This window comes from Phalacrocorax aristotelis, chromosome 10 (assembly GCF_949628215.1).
Source record: "Phalacrocorax aristotelis chromosome 10, bGulAri2.1, whole genome shotgun sequence".
In the NCBI taxonomy this organism is placed as follows: Eukaryota; Metazoa; Chordata; class Aves; order Suliformes; family Phalacrocoracidae; genus Phalacrocorax; species Phalacrocorax aristotelis.
Window position 1 is genome coordinate 23,386,680 of NC_134285.1, and position 14,105 is coordinate 23,400,784.

Below are 14,105 nucleotides of genomic sequence, written 5' to 3' on the forward strand. Positions count from 1 at the left end.
CCCATTTCCCTGCACACCAGAGCTCTGTGTGTATGTTGTGCTGTGCAGCCTTATACTGAAAGTACAAGGCAGATTACAGTCCGGGCTGGGTAAAAGCTGCCTATTTGGCTTTGCTTGGAGAGCTTGGGTGATGCCTGCACCGCTTGCTGGATCACGATGCACAGCACCTCAGGCTCTGAAGGCAGCACTGCTGTGCTGCAGTGAGCACAGCTTTGCACTGCAGAGGTTGGTTGAGGCTTCTGCCACACAGAACCTCCTCTCATTGCTATGGAGGGAATAATATTTTCAATACTGATGAGGCTTGGAGAATTCATTCTTGTATGCAATCAGAAATTTTTAGACAGTGTCAGACTTATCACATCAGGAAAAGAGACGTGAAGGCCCCTAAGGGTTTGCTAGAAAAACTACTTGTCCATAGAGGAAGATTCTTCCTAGCCCTCCTACTGAAGAGATTAATTTATGGCCAGAAGCATAAGCACATTTTTAACAAGGGTTATAAAAAAGTACCCTGGATACACCATGTTTTTAAGCATTGGCCTCAGCAGTATCTTGTGGATAAAAGTTGTTCTGGTTCATTTTCCTTTGTATGAAGTGCCCATCTTTACCAGTTTTGAACAAGTGTCCCTCTTGCTCTCACCAGCTATGTCCTCATTCTCACGGTGAGAGCAGGTGCAGGAAGAGGTGGGGAACCAGAGCAGAAACTACAAAAACTGCACAACATATTACTGAAGTGAATGGGGTTCACTGCTGTTTGCTCAAAGATGGATTTCTGTTTCAACAGCTGCTGAATAAGAGTGGTGACCTGAAGGAGAACTCATGTTTTGCTTGCATTAACTGCATGTTATTTGGACTTCTGAATCAATCCATTCCTCACCTTCCCAGCCACTTACAGAAGAAGGGACCTCTAAACCCTTCAGCAGGATGAACAAGACCAAGGAAGCTTTTCAGAGCCCAGAGCTTTGGAGCCCAGGTCACACACAGAGCACCTCCTTGACCAGTGTGGCACCACCACCTGCATTCAGCCAGCAGGCCACAGACCAAGCCCAGGATGCAATCCTTATTGTGGTCCTCTTCGTCATCATGGTATCTGTGGGTGTTTGATGGAGGTAGCCAAGATCACAACTCACCTCAGGAAGCCCAAAGGCATGGCAATTGCTGCAATGGCTCAGTACGTCACCATGACCTTGCCAGCATTCATATCGGGCAAGCTCTTCCTGCTGGGTGCTACAGAATCCCTGGCCATCCTCGTCTGCGGCTGCTGCCCAGGGGAAAACCTCTCCAATATCTGGCACTAAGAGGGGACATGAACCTCAGGAAAGGCAAGCCGAGTACATGTTCATTGCCTAGGCGAATCTAGTCATATGATTCATTCAGAAGCTAGCTTAATCAACATTGTCAATCCCCAAGAAGCTGGACAAAGACTGAAATACTAAGTCTAGAGTATTTTTAAGGCACCCATATTGCTCAATGAGCCAGTTTTTCCCTTTTTTTTACAATAAAATGGTATTTTGTACCTTTCTGTGCAGCACACAGCATGCTGCTTTTGATGAGATGAGTGCAGGGAAACTTTTTTACCTCCACATAGCAGTACATGTAGTATATACCTACTATATCTATCCATATAGCAGCATATAGTTGTGTAAACTGTCTGAAGAGGCTGCATCAGTGAGAAATGTTGAACTAGCAGAAGCCCACAATCAACAAACTCTAGTAATAAAACAAGATCTGTGGGAAAATATGAAGTACTACTACCAAGGGCCTCAAGGAAGTTTTGAAAATCAGAGGCACAGAAATATTAAGTTTTTTAAGGCACACCACAAATCAATGAAAGGGATAAGGACAGAACTCAAGACATCCACTTCACCACTTTAATCATTAAAATATTTGCCCAAAGTCCTCCACCTTTTCAAGATAAACAATTTTGTAGGCAAATTCCTGCCTTGATCTCTGTTGTTGGCTTCAGTTTTAACTTCATTTTCTTTTGCTACAAGAAGCACTAATAAGCCTCATAGGCACTATCCCTGACTACTGCTGTAACAAAAGCAGACCACCAGATTTAAAATAACAAAACCAAACCAAACCCCCCAAAACCCCACCCCACTGTTCTCAGAGGTCTAGCACAGGGCAAAAGCCACATCACAAAGTTGCTGCGTACTTCCATGAGACATCTATCCAGCAGAAGCCACTAGATCAGTAAGCACCTGCTCATGCCTGGAATCATCTCCTTGCCTCCATTGTACATCAGGGATTTACACAGCAAAAGGGAAATCTGGATGACCAATTATACCATTGTCTTAACTCAAGAGCTCCACTAGCAGTACCAGGAGAGCTGCTAACAACTTTGTAAACCTGGTCTTCATAGTTTCTTCTACTAAGGCTTCACTTCAGAGAAACTGGGACCAAGCATGGCAAGAAACAGGTGCCAAGACTCAGCAACAGACCTGATAAAGTGACATTAGGAATCACTAACCTCTTAGGAGCATGGGAACCCAGGAGTCAGACTAGAGTAGATGCAGGAGGACCAGAGCTCTCCAAAAGTTCCTCTACCCAGCACAGGGTAGTGATGACTAGGCTGTTTCAAAAGAAGCTTGAAAAGCATAGCATAAGGTGACCTACGCTGGCCCAGTTGACCCTTTGTTCATGTTCCTTTCTGCTAACACCACCTTTCCATTTATCTTCTCTACAAAAGAGGAAGGGGGTAGAGAGTTGCTTTTAAAAAACACTTGGGGAACTCCATTCAAATCGGGCTCCAAAGTGGAGAGACAGGCAGGAGAGCTGTGTATTCTGCCTCCCAAAATTCCCAGGTCCTTCATCTGCTGAATCACCAGGCTTCAGTGAGATGATCTGAAAATGCAGCCACCACCTTCCATACCTGCTGTCAGCAAGCTCGACCTCTGAGTAAAGTGGTTTCCTCCCCACCTGCTTTGGGTAGGAGGGATGTCATGCTAGACCTGCAAAGGGACTTGAACAGGCAGACACATAGCAATGCCTGAGAAACAAGCGGTGGTGGAGGTAGCACACGTCCTTTTGCCCATAGATCAGAAAGATACATTGTTATTTAAGGTCTACTTTTAACAGTTACGTCCCTGACAGGCACTTAGGCACCCTCACTATATACTTACATCTGTGACGGACAGGGAACTGGGCAGCCACTTCCAACAAATTTTTCTGGGAATTTTTATCTTGTCCATGTCTTGACCACTTTTATTTTAGGCAGGGGTGGTTGTGGTTCTACTGTCATCTGCTGCGATAATCGTTCTGTCTGTGGCCAATGTGGGAAGCAGTATCACAGCTGTCTTCTCACCATCCCTCCTGGGATCTTCTGCCTTGATGCCTTTTATTGGATTCCTGCTGGGCTATGTTCTCTTCGTGATCTTCAAGCTTAATGACCAGTACGTTCCTCCCCTCCCTCTCTGTCACCAGCAGGAACAGGGAGGTGTTATGGCGCTGGTCTATGGAGCAGTGGTGAAAACATGGGTTCCAACAAGGATGTACTTTTGTAAGATAAACACTGACTGCGGTCTCCCAAAATGGGCCCTAGGAGTATGAGCAGACATGCTGCAAGCTGGTCCCAAGTCAATACTCCCACACCTTGAGTGGGAAGAGAAATGAGTTCAACCTCTTCTTGGCTCAGCAGAGGGGGAAGGAGCAGCTGAAGCAGTTTTTGACACAGGTACCTGATCACCATGGAAGGGGTGGAAGTCCATTATGCAAGTTCACTGAACAATCTGATGGATGGTTTTGATTTAAGGTCACCAGTGACCTGCTGAGCATATGTTACCAGCCTCTGCTTTCAGTAATGAATCTGGGAGAAGAAGAGAATGCAAAGCAGAGCAGAAAAGAACAACAAAGAATTAGGGAATACCAACAAAGACCAAACCGAAAGTAACACAACTCTTCCTCAGCTGGTAATTACCCCAAACCAGTGCATTCAGCTGCAGCCCCAGGAATTCAGGATGGAAACCTTGCATATAAAACCCACTCCTTACCTTTTTCATCTTACCGAATCCAGGTAGGAAACCTGCTAGTCCTCACCATTTTTACCTTCACATCTTGGAGTCCTCACCTCCAAAGCAGATTCCTTCTCTGTGGGAAGCTGCAGTGCCCAGAGTGGGACGCACAAGGTCCCTAAATACCATTAAGCACAAAGTCCACATTTATGTGAACTGCCTGCACATTGCAAAGGGAACTCAGGGCAAACCTTCTAGGGATCCCAGTATTACTCCTGGTAGAACAGCTTTTCGTACAGGCAAATGCACAAAGCATTGCAACAGCAAGGTGGGCAGGGCTCTTTTTAAGTTTGAAAGTAGATGAAATCTGTGATCCATTTTAACTTCTCCTCCTTCAGGTGCAGGCAGACAGTGTGCATGGAAACTGGCTGCCAGAACGTACAGCTTTGTTCGACTATCCTCAAGGTCACCTTTGCCCCAGAAATCAGTGCCCCCCGTACTTTTTCCCACTGCTCTACTTGCTCTTGCAGCTTGGAGAGGGACTTCTGCTGGTCCTGGTCTTTAGGATCCACAACAGAATAAAGAAACCAAATGGCAAGTACAGCTTTTCTCTGGTGTTCCGTACGCTTTCCAATCCAAACCACATACACTTACATATAATTGCCAGTTGCAGCTTTCTAGGGGCAGAATCAGGTTGTCCTTTAACTCAGTTATCGTACTGTGATGTTTAATACATGTCACAGTCAAAAATTCATAGGTAATGGAAGAAACTAGAAATTATCATTTCTTGTATCAGCAGAACGTTTCATATAGCTATATACTAGATATATTATCAGTGCTCAGAGGTTTTCAGAGTCCTATGCTTAAACTAGGACGGGCATCCTGCAATAGCTATGACTTGCACTGAGCACATGCAAAGAACAGTCACACGCTCCCCCCCCTAAAACTACATGAGAACATCAGATATTATTTAATGCAACGAATTCCAGCTCATTGTAAACTGTTGAGGGATTTGATGGGTTGTAATTTTTGAAAAGTGACTCAGAAATTTTTGGAGGGAGCAGGGAAGGACAGAACTGTCAAGTACTGCAGCTGAAGGAAGGAAACATGGGTCTTTTGCTCAAAAAGTACATAGATTCAAGCTTAATTAAAAAATATATATGGTATTAGTATAGATGCGAGGCAGACTTTTCTCCAACTTCAACAGGTCCATAATGCCAAAGCCCAGCTGAATGCCTGTGAAGATGGCTGAAGAATGCACTGCTGAATGAAATTCTCCATCCATCCATCACCAGTCATCCATCTCATGCTTCCAGACCAGCTTTCCAGTCCCTTGGGACAGAGGAGCAGCTGCTACAGGAGCACTTTACTATATCTAATTGCTACAGTGGAAGGATGACTGTTAACGGGGAAAAAACCAACTCAATTTGTATCCTCAGGTGTGCCTTCAGTACAAAGCAGTTGATACTGGATACAGCCATACAGGTGCTTGCCTGACCACTATAAAAAGAGTGACTTTCCAGGCTCTGATTCATAAATGACTGGAAACAAAATGGCTTTAATAGTTTTGGCAGGATTTTCAAGTTCCTTACTTTTGCTTTAAATACCCAGCAATACCAACAGTAGCTGTGTCATGATCCTTCCATAACCCGGGTTCCGAACTGCCTATTCTCACTACACTTTTTCTTCAGACGCAGCAAAGATGATCTGCACAGCTGTGGACACAGTCACTGCTCAAGAAATTAAACTGGTATCAAGACCCTGGAGAAACAGTGGGAAACCAGGAAAACAATACAGGTGGATCCTGCGGCAGCCACTGTCACAGCCGCCCCACGCTCTACCTTCTGTAGCTGGCTTACAGATCTCGTGCAGTCCTGTGTAAGGCTTTTGCCTATATGCTCATTTTACGCCAGGCAAAGGGATCACCGCGGAGCTACCTGCACCCTCACTGTTATTTCCCAAAGACCTTGCTCCAGAGAGTGACCCTTTCCCTGCCTGCCCAGGAGGAACACTACCAGTGACTTCCAAGTCATCATGACAAGCCTTTAGGACAGTTAAGGGCCATGCTCCCAAGCTACTACTCCCAGTTTTGCCCGTTTGAAAATCACTGCCTGTATCAGTTCCTTTTTTTAATTTCACTCACCTGTAACTGTCCCACTGGCACATGTTGGAAGCTGCTCCCGAAGACATCGCTGAAGATTCACGTAATTTCTCTAATAAAGACCCAAAATGAGGTGTGAGTTTCTCAGCACAGGAGCCACAAAGGTCCTGCGTGCAGCTGAGCAGCCCACGAGCTGCTGGTCGCTCCCGCTTCCCAAAACCCGCGCGCTGTGCAGCGTACCACTACTCTCCAGGTAGGAGAGCCACAAAAACTGAACACAGCTATGCAAGCCGCCTTAGTGCGTCCAGGCTGGGTCCAGCAAGCTGTACCTCTGAAAATACGCGAGCCTTGAACGTGCCTTGCTCTGTAGGAGTCAGTGAACTAAATACATCACCTCGTCAGGACACTATCTAGCTATTACTATGCTACAAATATGAAGGATGATTAGCATTAACACCCCCAGCATGATAAGCATGCACTTGTAACGCAAAGTAATCCATCTTAACTAAGAATAAACACCCTCGTACCAAGGAGCTACGCTTCCTAAGTGCGTAATCATCTCTGGCCAGAGATCAATGTAACCCTCTGTAAGTCTGTTGTAAACTGAAAGTTCACCGACACAACAGCCAGCTCCCCAAGTGAAACACAGAAATCTATTCACGCTGACTGCAAGGCAAGCAGCGTGATTTAGAAAGATAATTCGGAACAGCTATTCATAGAGCAGGCAGCGCTTCATATTTAGCCTGCGTGAGGGAAGTGGCTGAAATCCCACCCCTTTCCAATCATCAGGTGCCTTCAGCCACCTGGGTTCCTCTTGAAGCCAAGTCCCACTTGAACACAGACGCTCATTGTCATTCCAGTAAGCAGGATCCACTGGCTTGAGATGACACAACACAGCTAACCGTACACCCAGGTGTCAGTGCTGCCTTACCCCTAGAGGTTAAAGCCCTCTTCTGCCATGCCTCTGACGACCCAGCATCTGAGCCACCAACCACCGTGACCGAAGCCCGCCACCGCCCAGAGCCAACTGGCACTAACCTCACTAGCAGCATCCCACCCTGAGCAGCCCTCTGCGCCTGCTCCCAGGGGCCCTGCCACGTCAACCGCAGATGCACAAGGCACAACATCTCCTTCTGCTGGTTAGCCGGGAACACCACGACAGGAGGTAGAGGAGCAGGGCTTGCAGGCATGGACGGCTAACCCCACCCCAGGCCAGACCTCGCTCTGGGCGGAACTACTAAGCATTTCTAAGCCAAAGCCCACCCCAGGCTCCAGAGGTCTTCTTAAAGGTTTCAGCAGATTACTGGAGTAGCTTTGTAAAATGCTTTATGAAAAAAACATGTTATTTTTAAAATTAAATTCTAAACCTCTCCTTTAACACAGCAGGGGGCTTGAGAATCCCAGGCATTGCACAGGGTTGCTGCCCCTGTAAGGCACAGACACTATGCAGAACTGCAGGGTGACACTGCCACAGTGCTCCCACCCACCAACCCAAAACCCCCCTCCTCTTCCTCCAGAACGAGGACTAACGCCCACAAAACTGCTTTATCCACACCTCAATGTTCTCCCATACACGTGTGCACCCATTCGCTAATGAAGTAAGCTGACTACATCCATCTTTTCTAGTCCACGCTTATTATCCAGTAATTAAAACCTAAATGGCTTGCCCATTCCACTGTCTGCTCTGAACGACGACACTGATTCTCCTTAGTATCAAGATTCTTGTTTCAGAACATAAAGATACATTAAGGACACAGTGTGATATATTTAAAAGGAAGCTCTGCCCCACGCTCAGCGATAGCTTTGCTGTAGACGCAGCTTTATGGAACATTTTAACGCTGTCCAACAACCCAAGGCGCAATCACACACACTTTATTAACAGGAAGAACACACTAGAAGCAGAGACATGTTTCTTTATACTTTATTTGAGCTATTTAATTCTTAAGTATCAAGAATTAGGGTGCTTTATAAACTATTATTACCACAGGGCAGTGAAATGGGCATTTTCTTAGCGTAGTGCAAGTCATATTAAATGAAAAGCTTTTAAAATAAAATTTTATTACCAGTACGGACCAGCGCTTAACCTGCTGACCTATAACTGAAACAATGGTTCAAAAGCACAAAAAAAAACCTTCTGAAATAAAGCTTTATGTACAGCACATGTAGAGCTCTTAGATGCCTAAAGCTATTAATTTAATTTGAGATATTAAACTAATGTTCTGAGTTGCTATTCACAGTTGAATATACTGGGAATTAAGTGTTCAGATGACTTTTTTGGAGTACAAAAAAATTTGTCTGCTTTAGTTATAAAGAGCTCTGCCAATATACACAAACTATACACTTCAGACATTCACAAAAAAATGTGAGCAAGAAAAGGGTTATCAAAAAACATTTAATACAATAAGTCAATAACCCTTCCCACCATGGTCCACATCTACAAAGTTCCCCCATCCCTCCCCCCTCCCCATCCAAACCCTTCCCCACAGAAAGTCACATACTTACCACAAGTTTTAGCAAGTATGGTTTAAAAAAGGGCCCCCAGGGCAAGTTACTTATAGTTCAGTTGCCACTGTCAACAGATCTCGACCTGGATCTAGACCTCTGCCGATCCACAGATGATGGAGATTTAGATCTACTGGAAGAACCACGTTTCTGGCTCTTCTCTGGCATTGGAGATCTACTAACTGATCGAGACTTGCTACGGCTCCTACTCCTCGACCTGCTGTAAGACTTGCGGCTGCGGGAACGGGAGCGGCTATGAGACCTGGATGAGCTTCTGCTACGAGACCGTGACCTGCTCCTGGACCTACTGAGGAAACAAAGACCATTGATGTTAGCAATGCAACGTCACATACCACAGGGGCCAGGCAATTCGCTGGTCTCCAGTTCGGCTGCCTACCTGCTGACTTTGAAGCTTTCTCAACGAATAGTTAAGCATTACTGAAGAGAACAAAAATCCGTACCTGTGCCTTTTGCTGCCTTCAATTAGTTTGATTTTCCTTCCATTAATTTCTTTACCAGAAAGCTTTTCAATAGCATTCTTTAAATCACTGTAAGAGGCGAACTCAACCACCCTAGAGAAAAAAAACAAACAAAACACACAGTTCACTATTACAAGCTGTCATTTTGATGACAGAGCAAAACATACCTTAGGAGAAGAAAAAAAGAAAAACAACTCAAAAAAACCTCACACTGCTCTGTGTGGTCATCCCTGGTCATAACCCAAGCATGAATCAGAGAATTCCCCTCCCCAAATACCAGAAAATACATTTTTCAAAGGGTAGCTAAATTAAAACCATGAACAGCTGCTGAGCACTAAAAGCAGCCAGCTTTCCTCCCCAAATATTGTACATACAAATATGACTCTACAGCTTTCAAGAGATTACTTTAGAGGCTTACCCTTCATTTAACTTAGGTCTGTGTGCGTCTGCAAAGGTTACTTCCCCAGCTTGTCTCATGAAGTCTTTGAGATCCTAACACAAGACCAGTTATGTTATGCAAAGAAGTGAAACTAATACTTATCTATATAAAAATAGTTAAAAACAAAAGAAACTTATGACTACTGGAAGAGAAGATGTTAGATAAATTACAAACATGGCAATTGCCATACTTGTATTCTATCAAAACTGAATTATCTGTATCAGGGCACGAAATAAATGAAAAAAGCATATTGCTTTAAGCAAAATACTAATAAAGTGTCTTAATATTACGGAAAATACTAGTCTACAAAGATTATATAGATTAAATAAGAAAGAGAGAGAGAGAAAGAAAGAGAGAGAAATAAATAAGAATACATTTGTACATATACTGGACTGAGTTGAAATACTACCCATCTATTTTTGTACTATTTCAGTCTCCATTTACATTACAAGTCTTATATGCATACAGAATTACATTTACATAACACCAATTATTTTGTGCCCCATATGTCATTAAAAATATAGTTTACTTTACCTTTATTAACATTTCCCTAGGCTAGCCAAGCAGCAAACTGCATTAAGCGACCGGAGATACCGTCATGCCCGATATATGCCCGACTGGCTCTTCGCCACCCACTTGACGAACACTACCCAGTCGATGGAAGCCATTAATCGCACTGCCCTCCCTATCAGGAGACTATTGATGGATCCAGACATTCTCTATGCTTGATGTTACCAAGGACCACTTTACTGCGATCAGGATTCCAACGACCACCTAATTTCGTATCTTTCAACTCTTTTCGACCAGGACCTCTTTATTCGGAAGCGTTACAGGAGGAACAGCTCTCAACTTAGGAATCAGATCTCGTTAAGGCTCTGGGATCGCTGCAATGTGGCACTTTAAGGAGTGCATCGATTACGTCTAGACCGGCAAACACAGATCTAGAGGTGGCCAAGTGACATTGTAGGAGCTGACTGGAAAGTCAACCAGGCCCAACCAAGAGTGACCAAGACAGAACGATTAGGATAACCCACAGGCACTCCTCGTCATAAGGCCAACGACACAGATAGGCTGGCAAATAAAGGGTTTAATATGTGGTTAAAATGGATTTAAAAACAAGAAAAAAAATAAATATATATCCTCAAATATATACATTTATTATTATTACAAATTAAAGTTAACTAGTTTTCATTCAAAATATTTAAATTACATTATTTAAAATTACATTAATTACATAAACATTTTAAATTAATTAATTTAATTTTAATTAATTATTTTACAAAATAATTACATTACATTACATACCCATTAAACGAAGTCAAAATAGTTAATCGTGTTTCAACAAACCTGCCAGCTGACTCGGGAAGACAAATTTTCTACTATGAGGCGATTTTCTGTTCTTACAGGTGGGGCATTTCTGTTTGGAAATAAATAGTTGAGACTTTTATTAGTGATTAACAGAACCACATACTAATATTAACAAAGGCTGTACCAATAATCAGTATCAGCATATCACCATTACTACTACAACTTAAATACATAATGCCCCGATTAATCCAGAACAAGCATTAAGTACGGTGGAGAGGGAGCATAAAGACAAGCATGTCCAAGAAGTCTTGTAACCCTCACTATCCTACTGCCACATCAAATAATTGCCAAAAAAGGCAAATAACACCTTTTAATATCTTATTGTAGCTCAAGTTCCTGGATGAGATGAGCCTACGGTATTCTTGTTTAATCTACATCAGTTCAAAGCTATACGTACCTCCTGTCACTACGTGGACGGCGGCTACTAAAACGGTCAGAGTACCTCCCTCTGCCTCTACCCCTAGAGCGTGCTCTTGCATGCTCAATTGTAACCCTGGGGGGGGAAAAAAAAAAAAATGGGAAAACCATACATTTTTACATTTTCCTTTTTACAGATTTTTCACAGTTATTGGGGAAAAAACCCCACAGAATAGTTTAAACATTTCTGATAATGCAAGTTAAAATTGATTCAACTCTTAGTTTAGATATTCAAGCTCATATATTCATGAAATAAGGTACGTCACCTCTCACTGCAAAGCTCTTTTCCATCCAATTCATAGACAGCATCATCTGCATCCCTCGGATCCTCAAATTCCTGCAAAACCACCACAGCAAAAACATAGGTTAAAAAAATTACACCTCTAAGAAATTAGCAAACGCTTCTTTGCCACGCGGTACGCTTAGCTGAGCAGGTTAACGGCGTTACGTTTAAAAGCAGGTTCGTGCACATCAAAGGCATGCGAGGTCCGAGGACAGGGACCGCAGAGCCCTGTGGCAGGCCACACTCACCACAAACCCAAACCCCCTCTTCAGGTCGATGTCGCGGATGCGGCCGTATCCCTTGAAGAACCTCTCCACATCCTTCTCCCTGGCGGCCGGATTCAGCCTCCCGATGAAGACGCGGCAGCCGCTCATGGCTTTGAGCTCGGAGCTCGCTGCGAGAGACAACGGGGGTCCGGCCCTGTCAGAGCCCCCGGCCCCACTTGGTGACTCAGCACGGCCCCGCCCCGCGCAGCCTCCCTCCCTGCCGCAGTCCCGGCCCCGCCCCCGCCCCGGCCCAATAAGAAGGCGCCAGGTGGACTCCGTCTCATCCTGCACCAATAGGAACAAGACGTTCCTCCTGCGGCCCCGCCCGCAACATGCCATACAGCATGGCCCAACCCCTCTCTATAGGCGCATGCGCACTGCCTCCCTCGGGAGAGGGAAGAAAAGGGAACGCCATCACTCCGCCACAAAATGGCGGCACGGGCCGCGCCCACCCCGCGGCACGCAATCGTGTAAAGCAGAGCGGCGGAAAAATCCGCTAGAGACTGGTTGGCTGCACGGCCGAGAGCGCCCTCCACCACCAACCCCGCTCCACCGGCGCTGTCCGCCCTCCCTCGGCGCTGCGCTCCGCAGGGAAGCCCCCGGACCTGTCACAAACCTGGGCTGCGGGTATCGGTGCGGGCCGAGCCAGGTGGGCGCACGGTGCGGCGGGCGCTCGGCTCCCTCCTCCCTCCGCGACGGCCGAGACAACACTAGCTGCGCCTCCGCTGCGCTGCGAAATGGAGGCGGTGCCGCGCGTCACCGCCGCCACACGTGACGCCGGCGGCGATTGGTGGAGGCGGCAGGCACGCCCCTTCCCCAGAGAATCTAGGTCAGGGCGGGCAGCGGCGGGACCGGCTCTAGGTCCAGGCTTAGGTTTAGGACCAGGCCTACGCCCACCACACCGAGCCTGGTACGGTTCACAGCTCTTCACGAGGGCCAGCGGCCCAGGGCCTGCCGAGGAGCGTAGGGGAGGACGCCCGCCTCCCCATCCCGCGGTCACCGGGCCTTCTCGAGCCCCTCGGTGCACCCAGGGAGGATGGAGGATGGCCGCCGGGGTGCTCGCCTCCACTCGTCAGCACACCCGTCCTGGGTTAGGTGACCGGTGGCAGTACCCTAAGGCTGCCCGTGCAGGAAGAAAACGGGCAGTGGTGTTAATGCTGGTCCGGCGGGTGGAAAGCACAGTGTGTTTCTTCATCTGGAAGCCATGTTAAGGAGGCAATAAAAGTACAAAGGAAGTTGGGGTTTCAGTGTTGCGTAGCGTAGGGCTGTCATTGAAGCTGAGGTGATGGGTTAAATGTGACATATTGGACCAAAACCTATACTGTGCTTGTGTGCCAGGCAGGCGCAGTGCTGGGCAAGGTCTTATACAAACAGGCATTTCTCTCTTAGCCATGAGGAACAAAAAATGAGAGGAGAAAAATACATAAGGAGTGTCTGATCTGTTTGCATCCTCATTTGGAATCAAGTGTGTAATGCCAAGGTAGAGAGCTGAGCTTTGTTTCTGTTTTACATAACTGCAGAATTTATCACAGCTTGGCTTCAAGATGATTGCAGTAAAGGCAACAGATTATCCCAAGGGGCATTTGAAATGCAGAAGACATCTGGAACTTTAAGATACTCCCACTAGTTTTCCAATATAGATGGAGGTTGTGGTTCTGTGAATGTCATTACCAGATTTGTGCACTGCTGTATCAGTTGGCTTTACACAGAAAGGTAGCCAGCAATTATAGCTATGTCAGGTTGACCTGAGGATAGAATGACCCTTTTGATACCATTTTCCTGACTTGTCATGTAGACTCCCATGCTGCCTTGAGTCCTATGCCCTACCCGTTCCCCTTGTGGACTGTGAAATGCCATCTTTGTTACACCCACTGTCGGTTATTAATCAGCTCTATGGGAATGGACTTCTCTTTTTCATGCTTAGTCACTGACGTAGAGTAAATTTCCCTGGAATGATACTGGACATGATGCCTCTGACATCATAGCTTTATATGACTACCCTTACACTCAGTCCTCGCACTGCAGCAGTATGCAGAGTCCCCAAACTGGGAAAGTTATTTCTGCTATGTGCAGACAAGGATAAGAAAAGCTACAGTGTAGCTAAAGGTTCATCAAGGGCAACCGGCAGCGTCACCTGCTTTTCTCTTGGATTACAAAGATGCGTACTTCCATTCTGTGCAGCATCTGGGTTTGTGAGAAAAGCAAGGACAATGCACGCATGGGAAAATTTGCAGTAGAGGGAGGACTTTGAGCAATTACAGACAACACTTGTGATTATCCCTGTGGATCACAACCTTTAC

The 14,105-nt window shown here is 45.8% G+C and overlaps 2 protein-coding genes across 7 annotated transcripts; one reads left to right on the plus strand and one right to left on the minus strand.

The window, feature by feature from the left end:
• The first annotated feature begins 921 nt into the window (after nucleotides 1–921).
• SLC10A1 (solute carrier family 10 member 1) lies at nucleotides 922–7,113 on the plus strand. Its single transcript, XM_075106206.1, is given in 7 exon segments — nucleotides 922–1,087; nucleotides 1,090–1,281; nucleotides 1,284–1,328; nucleotides 3,218–3,392; nucleotides 4,349–4,443; nucleotides 4,446–4,544; nucleotides 6,989–7,113. Coding segments are annotated over 7 exon segments (897 nt in total).
• An 843-nt stretch (nucleotides 7,114–7,956) lies between these two features.
• LOC142062792 (serine/arginine-rich splicing factor 5-like) lies at nucleotides 7,957–12,574 on the minus strand. 6 transcript variants are annotated; one of them, XR_012662551.1, is made up of 8 exons: nucleotides 12,422–12,574; nucleotides 11,788–11,959; nucleotides 11,523–11,593; nucleotides 11,237–11,332; nucleotides 10,819–10,888; nucleotides 9,451–10,542; nucleotides 9,015–9,125; nucleotides 7,957–8,860 (listed from the first exon to the last, which is right to left on the minus strand). XR_012662551.1 is itself a non-coding variant. In XM_075105783.1 (8 exons), the coding sequence occupies exons 2-8, from the start codon at nucleotides 11,911–11,913 to the stop codon at nucleotides 8,611–8,613; spliced, it is 795 nt and encodes a 264-aa protein (XP_074961884.1). In that variant the 5' UTR covers nucleotides 11,914–11,933; nucleotides 12,422–12,561; the 3' UTR covers nucleotides 7,957–8,610. The 6 variants fall into 6 exon arrangements, 3 of the variants coding, with proteins under 3 accessions (XP_074961884.1, XP_074961882.1, XP_074961883.1); XR_012662550.1 differs by having other exon boundaries at nucleotides 11,788–11,933; nucleotides 12,422–12,561; XM_075105783.1 differs by having other exon boundaries at nucleotides 7,957–8,857; nucleotides 9,451–9,524; nucleotides 11,788–11,933; nucleotides 12,422–12,561.
• Between the last annotated feature and the right edge of the window lie 1,531 nt (nucleotides 12,575–14,105).